The following is a 24,059-nucleotide window of genomic DNA, read 5'->3' as shown; positions in this document are numbered from 1 at the left end:
CTTTTAGTAAGCCTTTTTTTGAGTCATTCATGTCCTATGATATAAATATATGAAAAGACACTGTATTGTAACGCTCAATAAGATAAGTAGTCTTTTTGGCGAATACTTTATCAAACAGTCTTGTGTTTTTTGCCAAATAGCTGCAAGGCTTATGTTCAAAACATGCTAAATTATTACAGGTTTAGCTCTGAATCATGTTCTCGTCCTTTCGACAAATACAGTTGCCTTAGAACCGAGCGAACATACAAACATCTCACAAGGCTGTATATTAGCACTGTATGAGCAAATGTAACTAATGTACTGGACTTCACTGTAACACAGTGAGAAACTGGTGTAGCCAACTACTTCTGTTGACATTTAAATACACACTTCCACATCTTTCAAACTGTACTTTGACTGTTGGCAAAATGTCTGAAAAAGCTCTTAGCATGATACGCTTCAACACTGCTGCAGTAGCTTACAACTGCGAATTCTTGTGCCTGCCTTTCATTTTTAGTTTGTAATTACCAGCTTTACTGGAGTTTAACTTAACAACTGTGTGTGGAGATAAAAACAGCATTACAGAAAGCTGCACTGGTCCCTCCAATCACACGGCCAAATGAGGCCTAAATTATGTTGATGCTTACGGAAAATTAAGAAATGATGTTAACTAACTCAACTTTTACATATCTTGACTGTGGATAACCCCCTTAAAGCATTTCAGACACTCCAGTAAGATTGTTAGTTTGTTTGTTACTGTGTGACTTTGGTGAATCCGGACTAACCCATTAAAACACCAAAGTCACACAATAACACAAACGTACTAACTGATCGAGGCAGCACTAGACCAGCAACTCCCAGGTTCTGTTAGGTTTTTTTTTTTAGGAGTCTGGTGACTTTGAAGAGAGCATAGATAACATTGGAAAGGGCTGTCTGATGGCAAGGTAAAGGGGTGAAAATATTTTAAATATAGCGTGCACTTACACATTTAAAGCATACACTTAAACTGACCTCTGTGGTGGAAGTTTCTGTTCAGCGAGGGAGGAATTTGGGTGAAGAAGAGACCTTGTTGAAACAAAATAAAGACAGGCTGCAAACTGGATTAAAAGTTTAGGTATTCGGTGGAAGGGTTTAATTATTTTCTCGAGAGAACAACCAAACAATGACAAGAACAGCAATTCACAATGAACAATGAACAGAGTTACAAAGTGACAGCCCCGCTTCAACAGATCCAAACTATCCATTTCACATTTTAGTTTCACAAACAACAAATAGTGTAGATAAAGAGAATAGAGATACATAGATAAGTACATAGATCAAACAATTAAATGAATAACTCAATGATTACAGTTTTTCTCAGTCTCTTTGGTACATTTCTCAGATCACAATTGACACTCTCAAAACTGCTTGTTCAACCTTCACATGATCTAGTCACGTGTGCACAAGATAAAAGCAGTTTATCATTGTTTTGGTCAAATTGCAATTGATTTTGTACATGCATGCAATTGATCATGTTAACCTGTCTGCTTTTTTTTACATGATCAATTGCTCATGTCATGTTGATCAAAATATAATATACTGGATGTCTGTTAAATTCTCTTACCCCCCCGAAACATCTAGGCATAAGTTCATTGAATATGTCTTTAAACGCAACAACGGGGTTTGTTATGGGAAGTGAGGCTCTCCCGTGTGCAATATTACGAATCTCACTATGGCCACACCAAGACCCGCCCTTCAATAGCATTCACACACTACTACTGGCCAGGCGTCCATGCTTACATGTACAGATCCTATCCCCTGACCAATCCCCTAACCCTAACCTTAACCACTCGAGGTCAAATGCCTAACCCCAACCAATCGAGCTGCTTCGTAGGGCGGGTCTTGGCGTGGCCATAGTGGGATTCGTAATTTTGCCTCCCGTGTGTAGAAAAGTACCGTAAGCTGCCGCTGACACAGTGATGCACATGCTTTTCCATGGGTAGTGAAGCTACTCAGTGTTTTATGTTCGCTGCTAAATCACCTGATTAATGCAACGTAATCACGACATCTCCCGGCCATTTTTCACCGCAGAAAGCTGCTACCAGCCAGGCTAAAGCTAACATAGTTAGCCTAAAGAAACAAGGCGTCTGTCCCAACTAACGTTACGGTTCGGAGCTGCGACGCTGGAAACATAACACTAATCTACAACAGCAGTCTGTTTCTGATATAACGTAATTTACACTGATTTATGTGCTCTTGGATACACAGTTTGTTGCAAGAGTGTGACATGCAGGCTCTGCATGCACAGCAAACCAACAATCATGATCAATTTTAATCAATTTATCAAACAACCAAGGCAGGCCCCGCTAGTCGACCACAACCTGAAATTTAGAGGAAGCAACATGCATGCATTATTAATATCATTCACTTTTGCCTGGATTGATATTATATGAATATAATGGTGTCATGTCAGTCAACCAGTGTATTTCTTCCTAATTTCCCTCTCCAAAATCACTTCAGAAGAGTAATCACAGCGCTTACTTGCTTTTGTTTTTGTAAAACATTAAAGTTCAACAAAGACTGGTTCACATAAGAAAATTTCCTTTTTCATTTTTATTTTCTTTGTAGATGCACTCCCCTACAAAATCACCCCAGTAGTTGAGAATGATTTAGTATTTCTAAATAGGGCTATTTATGTCCTCTTGTAAAAATTAGTCTTTTTTTCATATCGCAATATATATAGCAGGGAAAAAAAATATCGCAATGTAAGTTTTTTCCAATATCGTGCAGGCCTACTTTCTACTGTTGAAATGTATGAATTCCATACAGAAAAAGTGCGTTGTTGTGCATTTTCAATCATTGTCATCAAAAATGTAGCCATAGTGTATATCAGAAAACATCTAAAGAGTACAATTCTATATTGACAACACGACTAAGTTTTTGACAAAACTAAGCATCTTCTTTGTGAACAATGACACAAGGACTTGACATTCTGATGGCACTGACATGTTAATCGACATAAAGATTTACTTTTGAGGAATGGACTAGAGATTTTGAGCAAGTTACAGGCTTTTGCAGGTCATCCGTTGTGTGGTGCTGTTTGTAATAATTGTTTTGAGAAATCGACTTACTGGTTTGCAAATGTTAAGAATGATTAGAGAAATGTACCAAAGCGACTGAGAAAAACTGTTTAAGTCCTAGTGAATAAATGATTGAATCAGTAAATACATCAGAGTAATAAAGCTATTTGAGGACATCATGCTGTGGATGAAAACAATGTAACCGTGGTTCACGCAGCCGATGAAGTAACTGTGAGTGTAAGCTTGTGCTCATTTTTGCCAGGGAGGTGTTGTAAACTTTCTCCTTCCTCTCTGCAATATGTTTCCTTCCTTGTTCCACGGCATGAAAACGAACACGTGTGTCCAGGCATCAGCAAACACAAAAGAGATAGGAACTTTCAGAGATAGGTGGGGCATGTTGTTCCCCTGACTGTATTAAAAAAACAAAAACACTTTATTTCTGCTTTCTTAAAAGCTGTTGCTACATTGCAAGAAATGTTGGGACATATATCACACCTAAAGATGAAGCCACTTATGCCACTGAAGGAGACCTAAGGAGACTTTGCTGTGTTAATGTCACCCCAGGATATCATTAACCCATTCCATCTGGTCAGTGACAGGAGCACACTGAAAAGAAAACATATCTTAGTCATGCTTTAAAAACACAGAGGCAGCTCTCCTCCGAACAGGAAACCAGACACACTCCACAGGAAGAGTTTGGATGGTAGGCGTCTGAGGGATTCTCACGCACTTGTCGAAGCACTCAGAGCTCTTTGAAATGTAGAATAAGGTGCATTGTATCTTTTTCTCAGGCTACATCCACACTACTACATGTTCATTTTTTTAGTGTATCACCATGATTCAGTTTCACTACCAAAACACTCCTGGAGTTGCAGTCTAATAGTGGCCAATGTAACACTCTGTGTTGCTACCAGGCCCTGCTACAGTTTAACACTAGTAAACCCTGAACACTTTACTGTTATTGATTTGAACTTTGAACATTTCTGTTTTCATCTGAGGTAATCTAGTTCACAGAGTGTCTTGTTTATAGGGTCTAAGGCCCTGTTGATCTTTTCATGTCATGTGCTGTTTTTTTCTGCAACATGATGCTTGTCTATTCTGAGCCTGACTTTTGTTGACTTACAGAATCTGCTATTCCTGCCAGTTATTCCAGTAATACCGGCATCTAAACCTGCACTGTGCCCCCCCCCGTGATATGGATGAATGAAAGATGCCTACTGATCTTTGAACCTTAGTGCTAGTCAATTTGCAGCTTATCTTCACCTTGTGGTTTATATTTACTACATTTTTTGACGCTTAGGAGGATCCATGTTCCCTAGTGAGTATGTTTTCTTTGGCCATATCTCTTTTTTTCAAACACTGGACACACTTACTGTAAATTATAACAAATTCAGTAGACTAATTATTTGTAAGAGATGATAATGTGTAGTTAGGGTCAAAATAATTGTTCAAGTGAATTGTTTGTGTCAGTAGCTGGGCAGGCATTAGTCTGTGCTCAGTGTGTCCAGATAAATTATTCTCTAAAGGAGCCGTGTGGCGAGCACACCTTGCAGGCCAGACAGGCCTGCAGACAGCAGCCCTGAAGCTTCACAAGCCTGCTCCTGTTGATGAAGGTGTTTTTCTCTGAAGTTGACTGACATTTACTGCATTCTGCCAGTGATTCTACCTTGCTCGTGACATATCCTCTTTTGTTTTGGCACTGCTCCCCGAACACGCAGACAGATTTCAGAGAGCTGAGATAATACTGTGGAGCTCTGGGGCCTGTTGAAGGGCAGTCCACATGAGTGCACTGTTTTCTGAGGCACACTGCCCGCTTATCGGGCCTACAGAGGGTTCCTTCCTGGTTTTCTTCAGTCCAGTCTGTAATTACTGTTGCTGGCTGGCTACACTACAGTATGTGCATTTCCCAGCACTTCCAATGTTTTCCTTGTGTTGTCAGCTTCCCTTTGTATTCTGATAGCCTGAAGCTATGTGCTCTGCAAAAACAACTGAAGACATTGTGTCACCAGTTGGACACTTGGTTCAGTGTCCTTACAGTTTTGTCATTGTCAGAGTCAAACTATATTATGAATAGGACTGGCTATTGCTAGGAGCCGTGGTAAACACATGGTCACTTTTGGGGTGGTCATATACTGTACATAGTAAATTATTATTTGGGGATAAGATTGTCAGCAAATCCAATGAAAAGACAAAAACCAACCATGAATTGATCTTACTAACAAGTATAACCTGTGTAGCCAAAGCCTGCTATATTGTATTCCCCTGTGCCATGGACACATGTTTTGTTAAAAAACAAAAACACTGACACTGAAGTTTATTTTTGTCAATCTCTACACCTGGTGTAAATACTCACAAGGGCACCACATGTGTATTAATCTGCTGTGGAATATAGTCTCCAACAAATGTACTATTTAGTAAGAAGTAAATAGTATTTACTTCTGTTTGAGTAACTTTGGCCTAAAACTATGTTGCCCAGCTGTTAAAGGAAATGATTTAGCTTTAAAAAGAAACAATATGTTTCTGACCCGTTTTTAAAGATTTCAGTGTTCAGTAGAAATGACATGGCCTGAGGCTTGTGTCACAGACTGGATTGGGAATTTAGAAAGTCACACATTGTGGGTTTTCATGGGATTTGTTGACGATATGCAAAATGTAGACTAAAGCCAGCTTTGTCCTATGAGACTTGAAATTGACTTGGTTGTTCCTTGTCTGGCCATCCATGTTTTAGACCACTAATGATGAGTTTCATTAGTGTATAAAAAATGAACTGTTTAATATCCAAAACGTTGTGTATGTGTTTTGCAGGAATGTGGGAGGATATGTGAGTGTATAAAAGTGTATATGTGCATGTTTTTGATATTGCCGTCCAGGTGTAACAGATACTTTTTTCACATTCCTAACATTCCCCCTTTATCATACTGGAAACTGATAGCTTTCCATGTCTCTCAGACACACAGCAGTGCTTTATTTCTATACACTCGATCTCTTTGGGCAATGTGTCAGTACAGTAATTACATGAACACTGGTAAAATTATACATAAGTATCGGGAGATAGAAGTGCTTAAGTTGTTAAATAAAACAAATAAACTATATACATCACTGTATAAGTTCCTCACTGCTTACAAAGAAATTAATCGTGGCCCTTTACTTTCTCAACTAGCCGCAGGCGGTTTCACTCAATCAGATAATTTTCTAAACAGACAGGAGACTTAAAACCTGCTGCTCTGATCCTCTTAAGCATTATATGGTTTCGTTGTGATGTATGGTGTGTGTGTATATTCTTTCCTCTTCATCTGTCATTAGTTGTATTTTTACAGTCTTTCTGTGGGTTTGTTCTGTCTGCCCACAAGTGACTTTCCATTCTGTCAGACTAAGATGGTGAAGTCATTGGCCTCTGCCGGAGACAATGCAGTTTGAGTGTTGAGCATTGACTTGGCTATGAAGACAGAGTAAGTGGTACCTTTTCATTAGTCCTCGCAGACTTGTACAACAGATGGTTCCAATAGTTGTGCCTTTTCACCGCTTTACTTGGACTGAAACGTGAAAGCAAGTGCAGTCAACTTGTCTTTGTTTGAACTTTTCACCAAAGGCTCAAGAGATTATTGAATGCTGGCCAATGTTTAGAATAAAATGATGTCAACATAAAAGTATTAGTAGCTGTTCTTGTGAAAAGACAGCCACAAACAGCAGTTATGAAAATGTAAGTGCAAATCCTTTTTCTGGCAGAAATGTACCTCACACAAACTTATTTTAAACTCAACTGTCAAAAGATATGACTCCAGAGAGGCTTTATAGAAGATATTATGTAGGCCCCAAACAATCCACATACCACATGCTACAATACACAGCAATTTTCCCATCACAGTCTGCTGCCATGCATGGATGATTAAAGCACCTGCATCATATATCATGCCTGTCTCAGTCATCACTTGTCATTGACAATCAGAGAGTAAATTCCCCCAAAAAACTATGGAGGTGGTCTTGTGCCTATCTGGCTAGTGAAGCCAGTGAGAGGGCTAGCAGAGTTTAGGACTCATGCTGATGGAGCAGTTCAGGGCTTTTCTATGCACGGAGGAAGGAATGTCAGCTCTCTGAGTTTGAAGCTGAATGTTTGAGCTTGTTAAAGGCCTCGGGGGTACACAGTATCAACCCACAGGATGGGCTTTTTGAAGCTACAAAGGTGTATTAAGCAAACTGAGGGTCACCTGGGTGTACAGTATTTCTACGGCCTGGTTGGTGTTCCTTTTTCTGCCTGAATATTTCTCTGAAAACAGGATGCAAACACACAGCTAAACAGGATATTGTGCAAATGAGTATGCTAATTGTAGCATGGGGACAAACACTGCTGTAGGAGCAACATTCAAAATCTCACCACATTCAAATCACAAACAAACATGTTGTGGCCCAAGACTGAATGGTCGATGGCCGAGTATAACGACTAAGTTTTGAATTGTGTTGGTGTATTGTCCCAAACTAGAGCTCACTATGAACAGTTCCATGGCATGGTCACACTACCACCTGAGGCCCTGGGGCGGGGTGTGTATAGTGGATTACTGTGGGGGGGCTGTTAGCCTGACCTCTCCTCTAACCCTGTCCACCCCACTCCATGGGACATTAAAATATCAAAGGCAGACTTCTTCCCAAAACTCACAGAAGCTGTGGTCTCCACCCAAGTAAGCACACACATGCTAAATGCAGGAAAAATTCCACATTTTGCTTTGATGTTGAGTTCTGGCATGGTTTTCAAAATGCTTGATGGTTGATTGGAGGCAAGAGAAAACTACATTGTATTTAATTCTGTCAGTATAGCTCTATTCTGACACGAGCGTGTGTTTTAGTAAGTGTCTTTCACACGCAGGCTCATATGTAAGCATAGTGAATGTAGAAGGTGGACTATTAAGCATGCATACCCAATCAAAACCAATCAATGTGTGTTTGTGTGGGCTTGCATTACAATTAGTTTCAAAGTCTTCTCTTTTTACTGCTGAAAACATTGTTTGGTTTTCAACTGGAATGAAAAATACCACAATTACTTTTCCAGTCTACTCATCCATTGTTAGTGGAATGAAAGGTTTCCATTCCTTGCAGGTCGCAATAATAGGAAAACCATGTTTTACCCATTTTAAAGACAATATGGCATGTTATTTATATAAAATTGTTGATTTCTTGGAGCCATTACAATTAAGAAAGTTTATACTAATATATGGAGGAATTTATGATACAAAATATATATTACCTACAATTTAAGACTCTACTACAAAAATATTTAGCCTAAATCCAACCAATCAATGCTACAGTTTTAGCAAAGTCCTGATATATTGTACCAATACACTATGGTTTTGATCATTTGTCCATGGTGGATACCTCACGTTGAAGCTTCACCAGTTTTGTTCAGTGTAAAGCTATTACTGAACCCTGAAGCCGTGGAAAAGTTTGGTTCTCTGTTGAAGCAATAAGTAATATCAAGAACCACAACCAACTCCTTTTTATAGGCTCACAGGGTTATGCCTCTATAAAGCACAAGTCGTGAATATGCTCGACAGCTGTCTGACGAAGACTGACTGGCTCATTTTACTTTCTTACTTGATTTTTCTCCCCAGTATTTATCTCCTTGTCGCTACTTGAAATGTTATCTCGTCACTGTGATTGTCAGCTAACTGCATGTTTACTTAGACATCGACTTCTTAACGAGGGCCGGTACTGAGCGCCCTTTTCATAATTCGGTAATGTAAGCTTACGTCATGGAGAAGATAAAATACAGCTGTGTTGTCAACATAACTTAAATGACTTTAACATTCTAATCTATAAACCATTTAAATGAAATAATGATGAAACATGTCCTTTTTATCAGGCTAATGACAGAATATGGAAAAACTTCAGCTGGCTAAAGCAATCTGAGAGATTTTCTTTCTGCCATGACATGACATCAGACTCTTATGTGTGTCTTGCCTCCGCAGACTGGGCATGACGGTGCGGGCCAAGCTGAGGGTGTAGCCACATCTGGCAGAGACTGCTGAAGTAAGCAGGAGCCTCAGCACACCAAACCATCTACTGCAGCGGGGAAGATGGGAGAGACAGAGGAGGAGCAGGATAATGTGGGAAAGCTGTTTGAGAACTTTGTCCAGGCCTCGACCTGCAAGGGAGCCCTTCAGGCCTTCAACGTCCTCTGTAGGAGACTGGACCTTGACCCTGCGGAGAATGACACCTTCTACAGCAGACTGAAGGCGAAGGCCACGTCCTGGAAGGCCAAAGCACTATGGAGTAAGCTAGACAAAAGGATGTCTCATAAGGAGTACAAGAAAGGTCAAGCCTGTGTGGGCACCAAGGTAAGTTTACAAATAAAAATACAGTATTTACCAATCAGAGGCTAGAGATTAAGACGATGAATTTACAAAGGATAGAGAGCAAGGTATATGTAAATGTAAGCATATTCTAGATGAGTTTGACATGTTTTGCACAACACATTTATAAAATGTATTAAAAATGCATTTTTAGATTTATTTCCTACTTTCCAGGCGGGCATCGTTTTCTTTTCTGTTTGGTATGAAAGTAATTTCAGCATGGTGTTAGTTAGCTGATTTGTTTCAGTTCACATGGACTAAATGTGCACTGCTTTGCCAAAGTTGTGTTATTTTTGTGTGGTCACCCAGCTAATTTAAAAGGTCTCCTTGTCCAAGTTAATGTGCTGAAAACTAAAAATGTGTTGTATGCCGGCACAGCTAAAGCCTAAAATCATGGGTAAGTGTATCCTAAAAAGGTCTAAGAATATCATAAGGTTTTGTTTAAACCTCATTAAAGTTGATGTTTCATGTATTAGTGACCTTACCTCAGCCACTAACAGAGTGCTATAGCATTTTTACTATCTACTTGCCCAGACACAGGCCAGCGACTACAGTAACACTCAATTTTTCACTGCAACAGCTCCCAACAGGACAGGAAATTAAAGAGATATACATTTGCTTTGCTCCCGATCTGTCCCTCTCAGACAGGTGCTACAAGACAAAGCTGTACAGAATGAAATACAAACATTATGTTACATTATGTCATAGACAAATGCTTCACTGACCCATTTTATATATATATATATATATATATATATATATATATATATATATATATATTTAGCCATACAAACAGTAAACAATGCTATACATCAAAGCTAAGAAACATACACACTGTACATAAAACACAGCAAGCAACAGATGTTCAAATGAAACATGACACAGAATTTCATAAAGACACGAAGAAAAACACCTTGACAGCTGTTCACTGCTTCATCTAACCCTGCAGCCAAATAACACAAACAGCCAATCACATTCAGAGAGCAAATAACAGGCAAAAGACACATTCCTTAAACACATATAAGAAGAGAGCTATTGAAGAGCTACTGAGTTGAATTATCAAGAGATAGCTGCATTGAGGACAAAGATATCATGTCACGGTTGTGTGGGGGTGGGGGAACTTGGCAGTAAAGGTGATGAGGGAAAGTAGGAAAAACCTGGAGGAGTGTGATTACCTTTCAGGCATCAGCTGCCTCCAGCTTGAAAGAGTGTTTTTATTGTGCCGAGAAAAGCATCACTCAGCATCTATGATTATTTGGCCCCAGTTGTTCTGAGGGTGTGCTCTGCTCTTTATAGGCTCTTATAGGTTGGAGCCAGGCCCAGATTGTTATTAAAGTGTGTTTTTAAATGCTTCAGTGTGAGCTCAGTTTTACAGGTTCGGTCTGATTTAAGGACAACACCAACATACAGTGGTGTGAAAAAGTGTTTGCCCCCTTCCTCATTTCCTGTTCCTTTGCATGTTTGTCACACTTAAGTGTTTCGGAACATCAAACCAATTTAAACAATAGTCAAGGACAACACAAGTAAACACAAAATGCAATTTGTAAATGAAGGTGTTAATTATTAAAGGTGAAAAAAAATCCAAACCATCATGGCCCTGTGTGAAAAAGTGATTGCCCCCTAAACCTAATAACTGGTTGGGCCACCCTTAGCAGCAACAACTGCAACCAAGCGTTTGCGATAACGTGCAATGAGGCTTTTACAGCGTCCTGGAGGAATTTTGGCCCACTCATCTTTGCAGAATTGTCCTAATTCAGTTACATTAGAGGGTTTTCGAGCATGAACGGCCTTTTTAAGGTCATACCACAACATCTCAATAGGATTCAGGTCAGGACTTTGGCTAGGCCACTCCAAAGTCTTCATTTAGTTTTTCTTCAGCCATTCGGTGGTGGACTTGCTGGTGTGTTTAGGATCATTGTCCTGCTGCAGAACCCAAGTTCGTTTCAGCTTGAGTACACGAACAGATGGTCGGACATTCTCCTTCAGGATCTCTTGGTAGACAGCAGAATTCATAGTTCCTTTTATCACGGCAAGTCTTCCAGGTCCTGAAGCAGCAAAACAGCCCCAGACCATCACACTACCACCACCATATTTTACAGTTGGTATAATGTTCTTTTTATGAAATGCAGTGTTCCTTCTACGCCAGATATACTTGGACACACACCTTCCAAAGAGTTCCACTTTTTGTCTCATCGGTCCACAGAATGTTGTCCCAAAAGTCTTGGGGATCATCAAGATGTGTTCTGGAGAAATTGAGACAAGCTTTGATGTTCTTTTTGCTCAGCAGTGGTTTTCTCCTTGGAACTCTGCCATGCAGGCCATTTTTGCCCAGTCTTTTCCTGATGGTGGAGGCATGAACGCTGACCTTAACTGAGGCAAGTGAGGCCTGCAGTTCTTTGGACGTTGTTGTGGGGTCTTTTGTGACCTCTTGGATGAGTCGTCGCTGCGCTCTTGGGGTAATTTTGGGCGGCCGGCCACTCCTGGGAAGGTTCACCACTGTTCCATGTCTTCGCCATTTGTGGATAATGGCTCTCACTGTGGTTCGCTGGATTCCCAAAGCTTTGGAAATGGCTTTATAACCCTTTCCAGACTGATAGATCTCAATTACTTTCTTTCTCAATTGTTCCTGAATTTCTTTGGGTCTCGGCATGATGTGTAGCTTTTAAGGATCTTCTGGTGGACCTTACTGTGTCAAGCAGCTCCTATTTAAGTGATGCCTTGATTGTGAACAGGTGTGGCAATAATCAGGCCTGGGTGTGGCTAGAGAAATTGAACTCAGGTGTGGACAACCACAGTTATAGTATGTTTTAACAAGGGGGGCAATCACTTTTTCACACAGGGCCATGATGGTTTGGATTTTTTTTCTCCTTTAATAATAAACACCTTCATTTACAAATTGCATTTTGTGTTTACTTGTGTTGTCCTTGACTTTTGTTTAAATTGGTTTGATGTTCCGAAACACTTAAGTGTGACAAACATGCAAAGGAACAGGAAATGAGGAAGGGGGCAAACACTTTTTCACACCACTGTAGGTCAGAAGAAAGAAGTTAAATGTTTAAAGAAAGTGTGACTCTCTTAAACTTCTGAGCCAAATGTTTTAGGTCAGATTTAGTAATTTTGACAATCCACAGGGTTGTGTTGTAAAATAAAAAAGTGACACTGTACTACTACTTTAGTGGGACCAGAGTAGTAAACCAGATTAACAAACAGTGGATTGTGTGCATTATTGAAACATATTGTGAATTTATGACATTGCCTTTTTCTTCTAAAAACCTAAGATTTAATAAGTTGCTTATTAATTTCCACACGTGCAGTATAAAGCCTGTTTTAATCAACCACAGGGCGGGAGTTTTGCTTTTACTCTATCGCAAATTTCTCCTCTCCCTGGGAGAATCACAAGGTGACGACTCATGGTTTTATGGCAACTCTGCTTTTTAACAGTGATTGACAGATATATCACTCGGCGCCTCATGCTCATATTCCCACTGTAGCAGCAATCTTTAAAGGATGTGATGCCATTCGTGTTTTATGGCCTGACACAGCTGGCTGCTGTGACACCGACATGTAACAGCAGTGTGTTTCTTCCTCCATAAAGGTTCACTGTACACAAAAAAATTGCAAATTGTTCTATTTTTATAATTTATGATGTGATGTTTGTGAATCATTCTCAGCACACTTCATCCGAGTTCTGTGACACACAGTGCGCTTTTAACCCTAAAACTGTAACACATCTTGACTCAACAGAAAAAGTGCATTCAAGATATATAGTCTCATTTAAAATTGAATGACTTTCACCTTGGTTTGGGATGATATTGTTTATGTCCCCTGGAGAGCTGAAATAATTAGTCAGTGAAACAATGAGTTGATTGGCAAAAAAGTTAAAAATAATGAAATTGATTTATCATTTAAATAATATGTATGCCTCTCAAGTGTGAATATTTGCTTGACTTTGTTGAATATGATTGAAAACTAAATATATCTGTTTTTCACTGTTGGTCAACCAAAACAAGCAATAACAAGACGTCATCTTGGGCTCTGGGGACAGAATAATCGTCAGATTAATTGATAACTAAAAAATAGTGGTTAGTTGCAGCTCTAGTTTCCTAACATTTAGATCAAGAAGCTGTGATAAAAAAGTGTCCCTTGTTAGTAAGCCACACTTTCTGCTGCAATGAAAAAGTAAACCGTGCTACTCTGACTGACAGATAGCGTTCATTAATAAGGCAGGGGACAAATGTGACCAGGGCGAGGTGGAGCTGGGATGAGAGCGAGGTCAGGAGTGGGAAGCTGAAAGGAAGCGTCTGTGTCCTGACTCAACAGATGTGGAGCAAGCAAGTCGTCAGGAAAAGCCTCATATCTGGAATAATATATCAGCGAATGGAAACTGGCTAAAACAAACAGCCTGTTACTGCTAACAGCTGATAGAAAGATGAAAACAGTTACATGAGTTTAGATAAAAATGTGCACATTGTGAACGTGCATCTGAATAAACTGCGTTAGTACTATAAATTACATTTTCAGCATCCTTCCATCAGCTGTCTCTTGTTGAGTAAATACACTTACTCACCCTTTGTTGAGAGAAAAACAAAACAACGCAGCCAGCAGGCAGGCGGGTCCAGGCAGCGCTTCCACCACCTGTGTGTGTGCTTCACACCTGAGAATACCTCATCCTAATAACCTCAGGCAACACATGATGACACACTGTGTTCCTCATCACCCACATCCCCTGTGAAGCCACCCCAAAGTTTAACCACACACACAGAGGGAGAATGTGGAATGACTAAAGCCCCAATCATCTTGTTTTTGGTGCAGAAGCAGAGAGCCATTTAGGGTATGATTTGGGAATAAGCTGGCATTGGGTGCTCTGTAAACAGCACCCAGGCTGATTGTCTCGCAAAACTGATATGGACGGGTGGCACCTAATCACTCTATCCTCACTGTGTGTTATCTTATTGGTGGACACACAGGATGGCAGGAAGTGAGTCCTCTTGTTCAAATACGTTACAAACCCCTGTCTGCATGCTGGTGTGATTTAGAGGTCTGGCAGATTGGAAGCTCTTTGTGCTGTTGGATGAAAGTCTTTCCTGGGAAGGTGAAAGAAAAGATATTTTCAGCGCTAATTTGGTGAGGCTATCGACACAGGGGACTGTCCACCTTGTTAAGCACAGCAGGGGCAACCTTCAGAAGTGGTTTGGTTCTGGATGAAATCTCACTCAAGTATAAAGACACACGCATCTCTCTACACAATTCTCTATAATTCTTTCATCTATCTTTCAAGAGGGTGATGTCATGTTTGAGCCACACATTCTCAGACAGATGCTGTAACCTCAACGAACTGACTTCATGCATTTTTGGGTGAGGCCCATGCATGAATAACACCTTAGATATGCAACGGTTGAATTAACGGTTTTGCGAGATGTTCGCAACATTCCTCTTGGCAATTTCCTTAGATTCAGGCACGTGTAATCTCTCTTAATGTTTTACTAACAATTCTTACACACACATCGTGGCATGTGAAAAAGTCATCTCAAGACTGGAATGAGCCTCAGAGTCATTGTCTATCCTGCTGAAGTGTCCTTGAGTGAGACACTCAGCCTCTAAATGCTCCAGTGGTGCAGTGAAGTGCTGCTTCCTGTCATGATATGGCATAATGCTCCCTGGTATGTTTATAAACAAATAGGACATAAACCATTTTTCATCCCAGTCTCTTCTGCAGGGAAAGTCTTAGCCGTCTGTGATTATAGATGTCTTCATGATGTAGCTCATTCCTCTGTGCCTTGTGTAAGTACTAAGGTCAATTTGTCATTCTCTCATATTTAGTGCCTCATCATCGGAGGGGGCCCCTGTGGCTTGCGGACAGCCATTGAGCTCGCTTTGATGGGTGCCAAAGTGGTGGTGATCGAGAAGAGAGACTCCTTCTCCAGGAACAACGTGCTGCACCTTTGGCCCTACACCATTCATGACCTGCGGGGCCTCGGGGCCAAAAAGTTTTATGGCAAATTCTGCGCTGGGGCCATAGACCACATCAGTGAGTGTCTGACTTTACAGAAAGAAAACATGCTGCCTGCTTTTGCTTTTCATTGACCCGTGATCACATATTGTTGGCCTCTCTAAAGATGGATCTTCTCCTTAAACGTACAGTATTTTGTTGGACCCTAAAATTGTACAGTCCACAGTATATTCAGTAGTAGCGTTGAAGATTATGGTCTTACAGTACTTTCTAGGATCATTTCTCAGCTTTAACTTATTTTAGATCCAACCCTATTTGTTATTGTATATTATTTGGCTTTTTATTGTGACTTGTTCATACATTTCTCTTTGTTAAATGTTAGTTTCCCTGTAAATAGCAACAATATGGTCTGTATCTTCTTTCTATAACCCTTTAGTGAACCAACATTTTGTGCATTAATATTGCGTACTAACTCTGTTTTGTACTAATGTACAGTATTTTCAGTACAATTGTTATGTCCAGTGGACCATAAATGGAGCTGATTGACACCAAAACCATGAGACCACAAGAAGGATGAAGAAAGAAAATGATAGATAGATAGATAGATAGATAGATATTTCTAGAAAATTACTAAAGTTTAAAAACTATGCAGAACATCATGATAAAATAATATGTGATATTATTAAACACAATTTAATGACCTGTTATTTATTTTAATATCACATTGATCTTTTTTATTCTTTCCAATATAACAAACAAGAGAACAAGCCTCATCAAAGATCCAGGAGAGTAATGGAGTTCAGGCCTTGCTCTCATGAACACAAACACAGTCTGGCAGTGTTTTACATCTGTATGCAAACACTAATGTGTGTGTCTGTGTCTATTAGGCATTCAGAAGCTGCAGCTGGTCCTACTGAAGGTCGCCCTGATTGTTGCAGTGGAGTTTCACATCAATGTGGAGTTTGTCAAGCTGTTGGAGCCTCCAGAGGATCAGGAAAATGAAGGTATTCATCCGCACGTCCAAACAACAGATTAATAGTGCTTTTATATTCACCCACTGACAGTTGTTTTATGATCTGCAAGCTTTGGGAAGATTTAAGCAGCTGGAAACGATACAACTGGGACGTGAAGTAGGATGAGGTTGAGAAGTTGAATAATGTGTAAAGCTAGATATAGACAAGTCTGCATCGGTTTGTTAGACAGATACTGCGTAGTTTACTAGGATCCGTATTTGCTCCCCTACTCTGGAGTTTGGCGCTCTGCTTGAAGGCTGGTGAGGCAGCAAGGGACTTCTCATTGCTGCAGTATTTAATTTCCTTGACAGCCACCAATAAACAGGAGACAAACATTGGCACTGATCTAGTTTTTCATCATATTTAGATGAGGTTAGAGGAGGTTAAGTATATTGCTTGACTCCCCAGTTGGTGCTCAAATGTATGCCTACTATATTTACGGCACCCACCTATAACATTAACACAGTGAATAAACATTGTTTTTCTTTGTTTAAAGCTAAATGTAGTGGTAATATATTTTACTCCCATGTGATGATATTTTTTACATTGGACTATAGACTCTCAAGAAGAAAATAACTAACCCGCTGTTGTCAGGTGTTGTTTGTAATATGTATACACTGATAACAACGAGAGCCTTGCCTAAATTTAGACACACACTTATCCCTCCTGTTCTGCTGTGACGAACTTAGCTCTGCCCTTGACATCATGGAATGCATTTTCCACATGGTGATATTACACAACAAACTGCCAAACTGTTACTGTGCTGGTCTCACACTCCTGCAACACCCACACTGCGTACTTCAAATGACTAATATTGAATCTGAAACAATGTTTCAGATCTGGTGGGCTTTTATTAAGCATTGCTTTTAAAACCAGCACATGAAAAACCACATCTTTCTGTACTTTACTGGAATCATAGCAACAAAACGGCAACATATTAACACATTTAGAAATGTTAGAAAAGCAAAGCAGGTGGCAGAATGGTCCAGGAGATAGAGATGCTTTGACTGAGACACTGCTGAAGTGTGCTTGAGCTAAAATACTAATTTGACTTGAATTTGAATCATTTGACATTCTACGTTCTGTGTGCTGATTGTTCTGTGGAGTACAGCACAAAAGGAATATTCCTAGGATTTATATCATCTGTTTTACTCTTTCTCTGTCTTTGTTTCCATCTCTCAGGGCTTGGATGGAGGGCTGCAATCCGACCTGCTGATCACCCCGTGGCTAACTTTGAGTTTGATGTCGTGGTGGGGGCTGACGGACGCAGGAATACTCTGGAAGGTGAGAAGAAGGCAAACAAAAGGGGCGAACAGTATAGGTCTACTTCACGAAGTACGATAAATGTTACTTGTGTCTGATCATGCAAGTAACAATCTGTGACCCGAATGTATATTTTCCCACCAGCAACAATCAAAGCACAGGGTTAGAGCCTACTGTCACTCTCAAATGTACATGTTTCTTGAAACAACTTGTTAAACTGTTAAATATCGGTTAAGCTCACACAATGCAAATATTTCATTTTAACTTCTCAGCTATATATGTGAATGTATTTGTATTTGTCCGTGTTTAGGTGTTTACATTATTTTGAAAATATTTACAGCATCACATGGAACAAGAAGTCAGAGTTAACTTAACTTTTGTTTACTGAACAGTGTTTTTGAACTCTCACCTTAAATAAATGATACTGCATTATTTCCGTTGTGAAGCTAAAGGAAACTCACCTTTTGTAAACTTACACTTGAATGACAGTGGGAAAAGGTTATACATGAAACCGCCAAAACACTGTACATAAATAGAGCAGAGCTTGGACTCGGTGCAGCAGCTGATGCGATTGGTCTCTCTCTCTCTCTCTCTCTCTCTCTCTCTCTCTCTCTCTCTCTCTCTCTCTCTCTCGCTCTCTCTCTCTCGCTCTCTCTCTCTCTTGGTCTCTGTATTAAAAAATGCTGTCATCTAACAACCAATTCGGATCAGATGCTTATTCCAAAAAAGGGCATTTTTTGGGCCGGACAGATGTTTAGCTCATTCTTCAATTATGATGATGCCTGGGGGAATTATTTTCCCCTGCAGTTAGCCTGCTTTTTGAGCTGCTTTAATGGCCTAGCTACGGTAACACTGGCAATAAAGAGACATAGAGGCGAAAAGGTCCTCCATGGCTTCAACAGTGACAGTATGGAGGAGACGTCTTTTCTTCTGCACCCAGAAAGTACTTTCCCCGCCTCATACATCACTTTGTAGTAAGCAACATATCCATTTTCTTTTATTTAGTGCACTTACAGCTTTAGAATTAGTGACATTTTTGGTGAATTCTTGCTGGTTTGAAAAGGTCATTTAAAAAAATGTACCAGTAAAATGTTGAACCTTAGTGTTACTCTATTTGATGTCTGCTTGGGGTTTTGTTTTGTTTTGTTCGGGACATAAAATGTTAACATGGAGTTTTCTTTCCTGTGTCCCTGTTTTGTCTTTCAAAATATCTGAAATAGACAGTTGTCAAAAGAACAATTTTTATGGTTCAGTATTGCATATTGTAGCATCCATTGAATCATAATTCCTCAAAGATATGAATAAAATAAAAATCCTGCTTACTCTTAAACCAAAGAGTAAATTCTTAATAAAATGAAAGACAGTTTTCCAAGTGGTCTGTTGGACTGCTACACTTGCAGTTCTAAAGGTTAATAAGAAAAAGGCATCTAACTTCATATTAATTGCTGGTGCTTCTTACAATTCATAGTGTTTGTTCCCCCGGCTATATGAAGGCTCACCTTGGTAAGCCTCTTATCCTAAAATAACTGCCTTGTAATTATGGTTAAAGGCTAGATTTCCTTTGGTTTTAACAGACAAGTCGATAGGACGGGTTTGCTTGGGAAGATTCCCCCCCGTTTCTCTGTTTCATTCTTTTATTTGTCTTTTCCTCTACCAGGTTTCAAAAGGAAGGAGTTCAGGGGGAAGCTGGCGATCGCCATCACAGCCAACTTTATCAACAGGAACACCACTGCCGAGGCCAAAGTAGAAGAGATCAGCGGCGTTGCCTTCATCTTCAACCAGAAGTTCTTTCTTGACCTCAAAGAGGAGACAGGTGGGAGAGAAGCTCAGTCAAACTGCCTCACTGTGGTGTTAGCTGACATGAAGATGCATTAGACATCGATGGGTTTGAGTCACTCGCTACAAATGTCTACAACAATTTGATGTCCATTTAGTGCTTTTGAAAAAATGTTTTAGCCATTCTCAAACCATATTATTTGTTGCAGGTGTCGATCTGGAGAACATTGTGTACTATAAGGACAACACGCATTACTTTGTCATGACTGCCAAAAAACAGAGCCTGCTGGACAAGGGAGTCGTCATTAATGTAAGCAGAACGTGTCTTCAGGGATCCATCGTGTCCTTTTTCACTGTATTTCACTTTTTAAAAATGTGCTTTTAACCGCAAATTTTCAGCGTAGTTTTATCTTTTTTATTTAATCATGATGACAAGAAATCAATATCATGAACTAATATAATGCAATCAAATGCAACATCCCCAAATACTGTCTCTACTTTATTTTTCTTCAGACTGTGTTAGAGAGGTGTTGAATTAACTAGTACTGTAAATTATGACACAGCATTTTGTGCTGCAGTTTATTGGATTAAATTGCAATCCTATACCCTATAACATTTTGGCTGGGAGATTAATAGCATGGTAGCCAATAATTGCATCGGTTTAAACTGCATACTAGCCTGATAATCAGACTTTTCCATTTTGTTTTAAAAAAGCTCTCTAAGGGAACAGATCATAAAGAAAACAATCTTGGTCTTTTAGTTAAGCTCACTCTGTGTGAACTTCTCCTGACTGTCGTGCTTCTGTTCAACAGGATTACATAGACACCCAGATGCTGCTAAGCAGTGAGAATGTCAACCAGGAAGCTCTTCTGTGCTACGCCCGAGAGGCTGCTGACTTTGGCACCAACTACCAACTTCCCACGCTGGATTTTGCCATGAACCACTGCGGGCAGCCAGATGTAGCAATGTTTGACTTCACAAGCATGTACGCCTCCGAGAACGCTGCTCTGGTCAGGGAGAGATTTGGACACCAGCTGCTGGTAGCACTGGTTGGCGACAGTCTGTTAGAGGTAAGGAAGAGCAAGACGTATCAAGTCAAGTGAGCTCAGCTCAGGTGAGTAAGGTAGCCGGGTCTTAAGGAAGAGAAGCTGTTACACAACATCTAACAGCTCATCCTCATGTTCACTGACACACATTTATATTCATACATTCATATATATATTTTTTTTCTTTCTGTTTATTTAGCTTCTTTTTTTATTTATTTTTATTTTATTTTCACATGTTTTCTATACAATTGTACATAGCGCAACAGTGCTGCCATGTACAAAAATACACAAATATACAGCACAATATACATTACCTACACAAACCACTCCCCACCCTCCCCAATCCCCATGCATCCTCATAGCCTATCCGTACAAGTATACATTTGGAGTAAAGTGAGCCTACAATTTGCCGCCCACAAACAAAAAGACAAGGTAGGGTATATTACATTCATATTTTTGTTCTGTGTTCCTGTGCAGCCCTTCTGGCCCATGGGAACGGGTTGCGCCAGAGGTTTCCTGGCTGCCTTTGACACGGCCTGGATGGTAAGGAGCTGGGCTCAGGGTCGGACGGCTGTGGAAGTGCTGGCAGAGAGGTACACACACACACACACACACACACACACACACACACAAAATTCTGTTGAGTATTTTGTTTGGACACTGCCATGTTAAGTGATATAAATAACACCATCCGTCTTGCACTTGTGTTTCAATAGGGAGAGTATTTACAGGCTACTTCCACAGACAACAACTGAAAACATTGGCAAAAACTTTGACCAGTACACCATTGACCCTGGGACTCGATACCCCAACCTCAACTCCTCTTGTGTCAGGCCACACCAGGTGAGAGGGAGTACCCACTTTGACAAAATCAGATTCTTACCATCTGTCCATCTGCTTTTTTAACAAATAAACACAACTTCTTGAGTGTCTTTATTGTATTCATTTTCCCTTTCCTTCCTGTTTTAGGTGCGTCACTTGTACGTCAGCGGAGAGCTGAATTCCTGCTCTCTGGAGCGTGCTGCTACCATACGTCGGCCTGTAAATCTCTGCAGACGAGGTAAGTGTAACTTGAATTGACAGATTCCCATGTGTTGTTTTTATGAATGGATCTGTAGTTCAGAGCACAGATTTGCTGCTGATCCTTTTTTAGATTATTTAGAGTAGTTATCTGACTGATTGATAAGGGTTTCCACTTTGAAAGGATTTGAAAAAAAGCTTTGAAGAAAGAGCCAGTTGTGGAAAGAACAGTCAAACACATTTATCTTGCTTTCCAAGTTCAGCATTACTTTATGTCCCTGTTTAAAATGAACCTCTGCACATGCTGAACTGAGCTGTTCAACTGAAGTAACTCGAGTCACTGACTCATTAAAGGCAGCGAGGAAGTACGTGTCCAGACAAAATGACAAAGATATGTACATACCTCAGCTCCAGTTCTGTCATGGCCTTATTTACTGGCACGCCATGTGTTGGTCCATGCTTGTGACATCATATCCTCTTCAGCATAAACTTGTGGGAGCTATTTTCTAACACAGCCGGCATTAATGTGAGAAGTTATTTAAGGAATTGCATTGTTTTACCGTGTTTCTGTTGTAGAGTCAGAGATCAGACCAGCGAGGCTTCTTACCTGGTGCCAGAAACAGACAGAGGGCTACAAGAATGTGATGATTACAGACTTGACGTCTTCTTGGAAAAGTGGCATCGCCCTCTGCGCCCTCATCCACAGGTTCAAACCCCAGCTGATGTACGTAATACACATCAGATATCAGTAGCAGCCTGCAGCACTTAATCTTTCCATCTTAAACCAGTATATTGAATGCATACGCATTAACTATTTTTTTTTAAATGAACTCTGTACCCTTTTTTTGTAGCAACTAGTTGTGAGGAAAATCATTTCTTATGGCTGTGTTAAATATGCAGGCCATGAGAGCAGCTCTTTGATCTATATGTGTTTTCTGCTGCAATCTCTACCCTTACAACTTTTAAAACACTCAACCCTTCTTTGAGCGCTGATAGATGTGAAGAAGACTTCATACATAGCTGCACTATACGTAAAGCTAGCTGATAGTATATGGTGCAAACAGAGGAGTTTTGAGAGTGCAGCTGTGTACATTTCACACATTTTTACTAAGGCCATTTTGTCAGTGAGATTATCAACTCAACTGAAATAAATACTTGTTGTTGTACCTGTATTCATTATTATTATCGGGAAGGTCCAAATGTTGGGCCTTTCTGTGTGTTGATCTGGAGCCATGGACAAAGTCCTCATTAAAAAAAACAGAAACTGTACCTTAGTTTCCACTTTTTAGGGTTAGACTGGCTTGCACAGCATGGTATAGCCAATGCAACTGTAGATTAGTACATTTACAAATCTAATTATATCGTATCCACTCTTTAATTATTGCCTTCATACCTCGCCACATGCCACTAGAATTTCATGTGGTCCTGTAAGTTTCCAGGAACTACTGGCATTTTCCCCCTTCCCTCCATATGCATGCCTTTCAGCAGAGCAGGCTGCAGAGAGTTGAGCAGGTTTGTAGAAAAGAAAGAAAGGAAGAAAGTGCGAGCCTCTGTACTTACTGTACACACAAGGTTTGTGTGTGTTGCTGCTAGGTTACTGCTCTCTTCTTTACATTATTTATAATGGTGTCTGCACACCGTCAGGGTAGGTAGAGATGTCAGAGCTAGGTTTTTTTTTCTCCCATTAGAAGTCATTTGCTGCCCTTTTCTCCTATAATATCAGAAACAAGTTCTTCTGCAGGGCTGAAAATTGATTTAAGATCATTTTCTGTGTAAAGCCATTCCATTCGGCTTACGTTAATGCTTTCATATCAGTGTGCGTATTATCTTACACGCTCAACATCAGTCACACATGAGATGACATGAAATGGAAATAATCCTTTTAAGAATCTCAGTTACAAACATTACTGTTACATTCCTGTCTCATTATTCAGGGCATCTTAAATGGTTACGGTACTACACTAAAGTTGAAATATTTTAAAAGAAAATCTAATTAAAGAAGTCTCATTATGTATGCATTGCAGAGTGATCAGGGGAAACGTCAAGCAGAAGTAAATGGCCTCACAATGAAAATTGAAACCCTACTATATGCTGGCACAATAACGTTATACTTTTCCCAGCTGCTCTGCCATGACATACATTCTCTGAATCTTTTTTTTACAACCTTCCTTTTACTCAAGCCACCATTACTGTCTTTTTCCATCAGAGATTTTGACTCATTAAAAGAAGAAGACCACTGTGCAAACCTCCAGCTGGCTTTTGACATCAGTGAGCGTGAATTTGGGATCGGACCATTCACATCTGTGAAGGAGCTGAGTGACGATCAGGAGCTGGATAAGACCAGGATTATCACCTACCTGTCCAAGTTCTACGAGCTGTTCCGGGGCACACCTCTCCCTGCCTCAGGTACTCTACTCTACTTTACTTTAGTATACTCTACTCTACTCTGCTCTACTTTACTCTACTTTACTTTAGTATACTCTACTCTGCTCTACTCTACTTTACTATTCTTTACTCTACTCTACTTTACTATTCTTTACTCTACTCTTCTCTACTCTTCTCTACTCTACTTTAGTATACCCTGCTCTACTCTACTCTACCCTGCTCTGCTC

General features: G+C 40.1%; 1 protein-coding gene across 5 annotated transcripts in view; it reads left to right on the top strand.

Moving 5' to 3' along the window:
- The window catches only part of mical2a (microtubule associated monooxygenase, calponin and LIM domain containing 2a), a 35,314-nt gene that overhangs the window by 2,692 nt on the left and 8,563 nt on the right, over window positions 1–24,059 (top strand). For all 5 annotated transcript variants that reach the window (XM_078248532.1, XM_078248501.1, XM_078248508.1 and 2 more), the window contains exons 2-13: window positions 8,996–9,364; window positions 15,200–15,407; window positions 16,217–16,333; window positions 17,525–17,626; window positions 19,263–19,418; window positions 19,591–19,691; window positions 20,194–20,451; window positions 20,905–21,020; window positions 21,144–21,270; window positions 21,397–21,487; window positions 22,024–22,171; window positions 23,654–23,853. In XM_078248532.1, coding sequence (XP_078104658.1) covers window positions 9,104–9,364; window positions 15,200–15,407; window positions 16,217–16,333; window positions 17,525–17,626; window positions 19,263–19,418; window positions 19,591–19,691; window positions 20,194–20,451; window positions 20,905–21,020; window positions 21,144–21,270; window positions 21,397–21,487; window positions 22,024–22,171; window positions 23,654–23,853 — 1,885 coding nt within the window. In that variant the 5' untranslated portion in view covers window positions 8,996–9,103. The remainder of the gene's footprint in view (window positions 1–8,995; window positions 9,365–15,199; window positions 15,408–16,216; window positions 16,334–17,524; window positions 17,627–19,262; window positions 19,419–19,590; window positions 19,692–20,193; window positions 20,452–20,904; window positions 21,021–21,143; window positions 21,271–21,396; window positions 21,488–22,023; window positions 22,172–23,653; window positions 23,854–24,059) is intronic.

The sequence above is a fragment of the Sander vitreus genome, chromosome 1 (assembly GCF_031162955.1).
Source record: "Sander vitreus isolate 19-12246 chromosome 1, sanVit1, whole genome shotgun sequence".
In the NCBI taxonomy this organism is placed as follows: domain Eukaryota; kingdom Metazoa; phylum Chordata; class Actinopteri; order Perciformes; family Percidae; genus Sander; species Sander vitreus.
The sequence above is the reverse complement of the archived record's forward strand: the minus strand, read 5'-3'. Positions and strand labels throughout refer to the sequence as shown.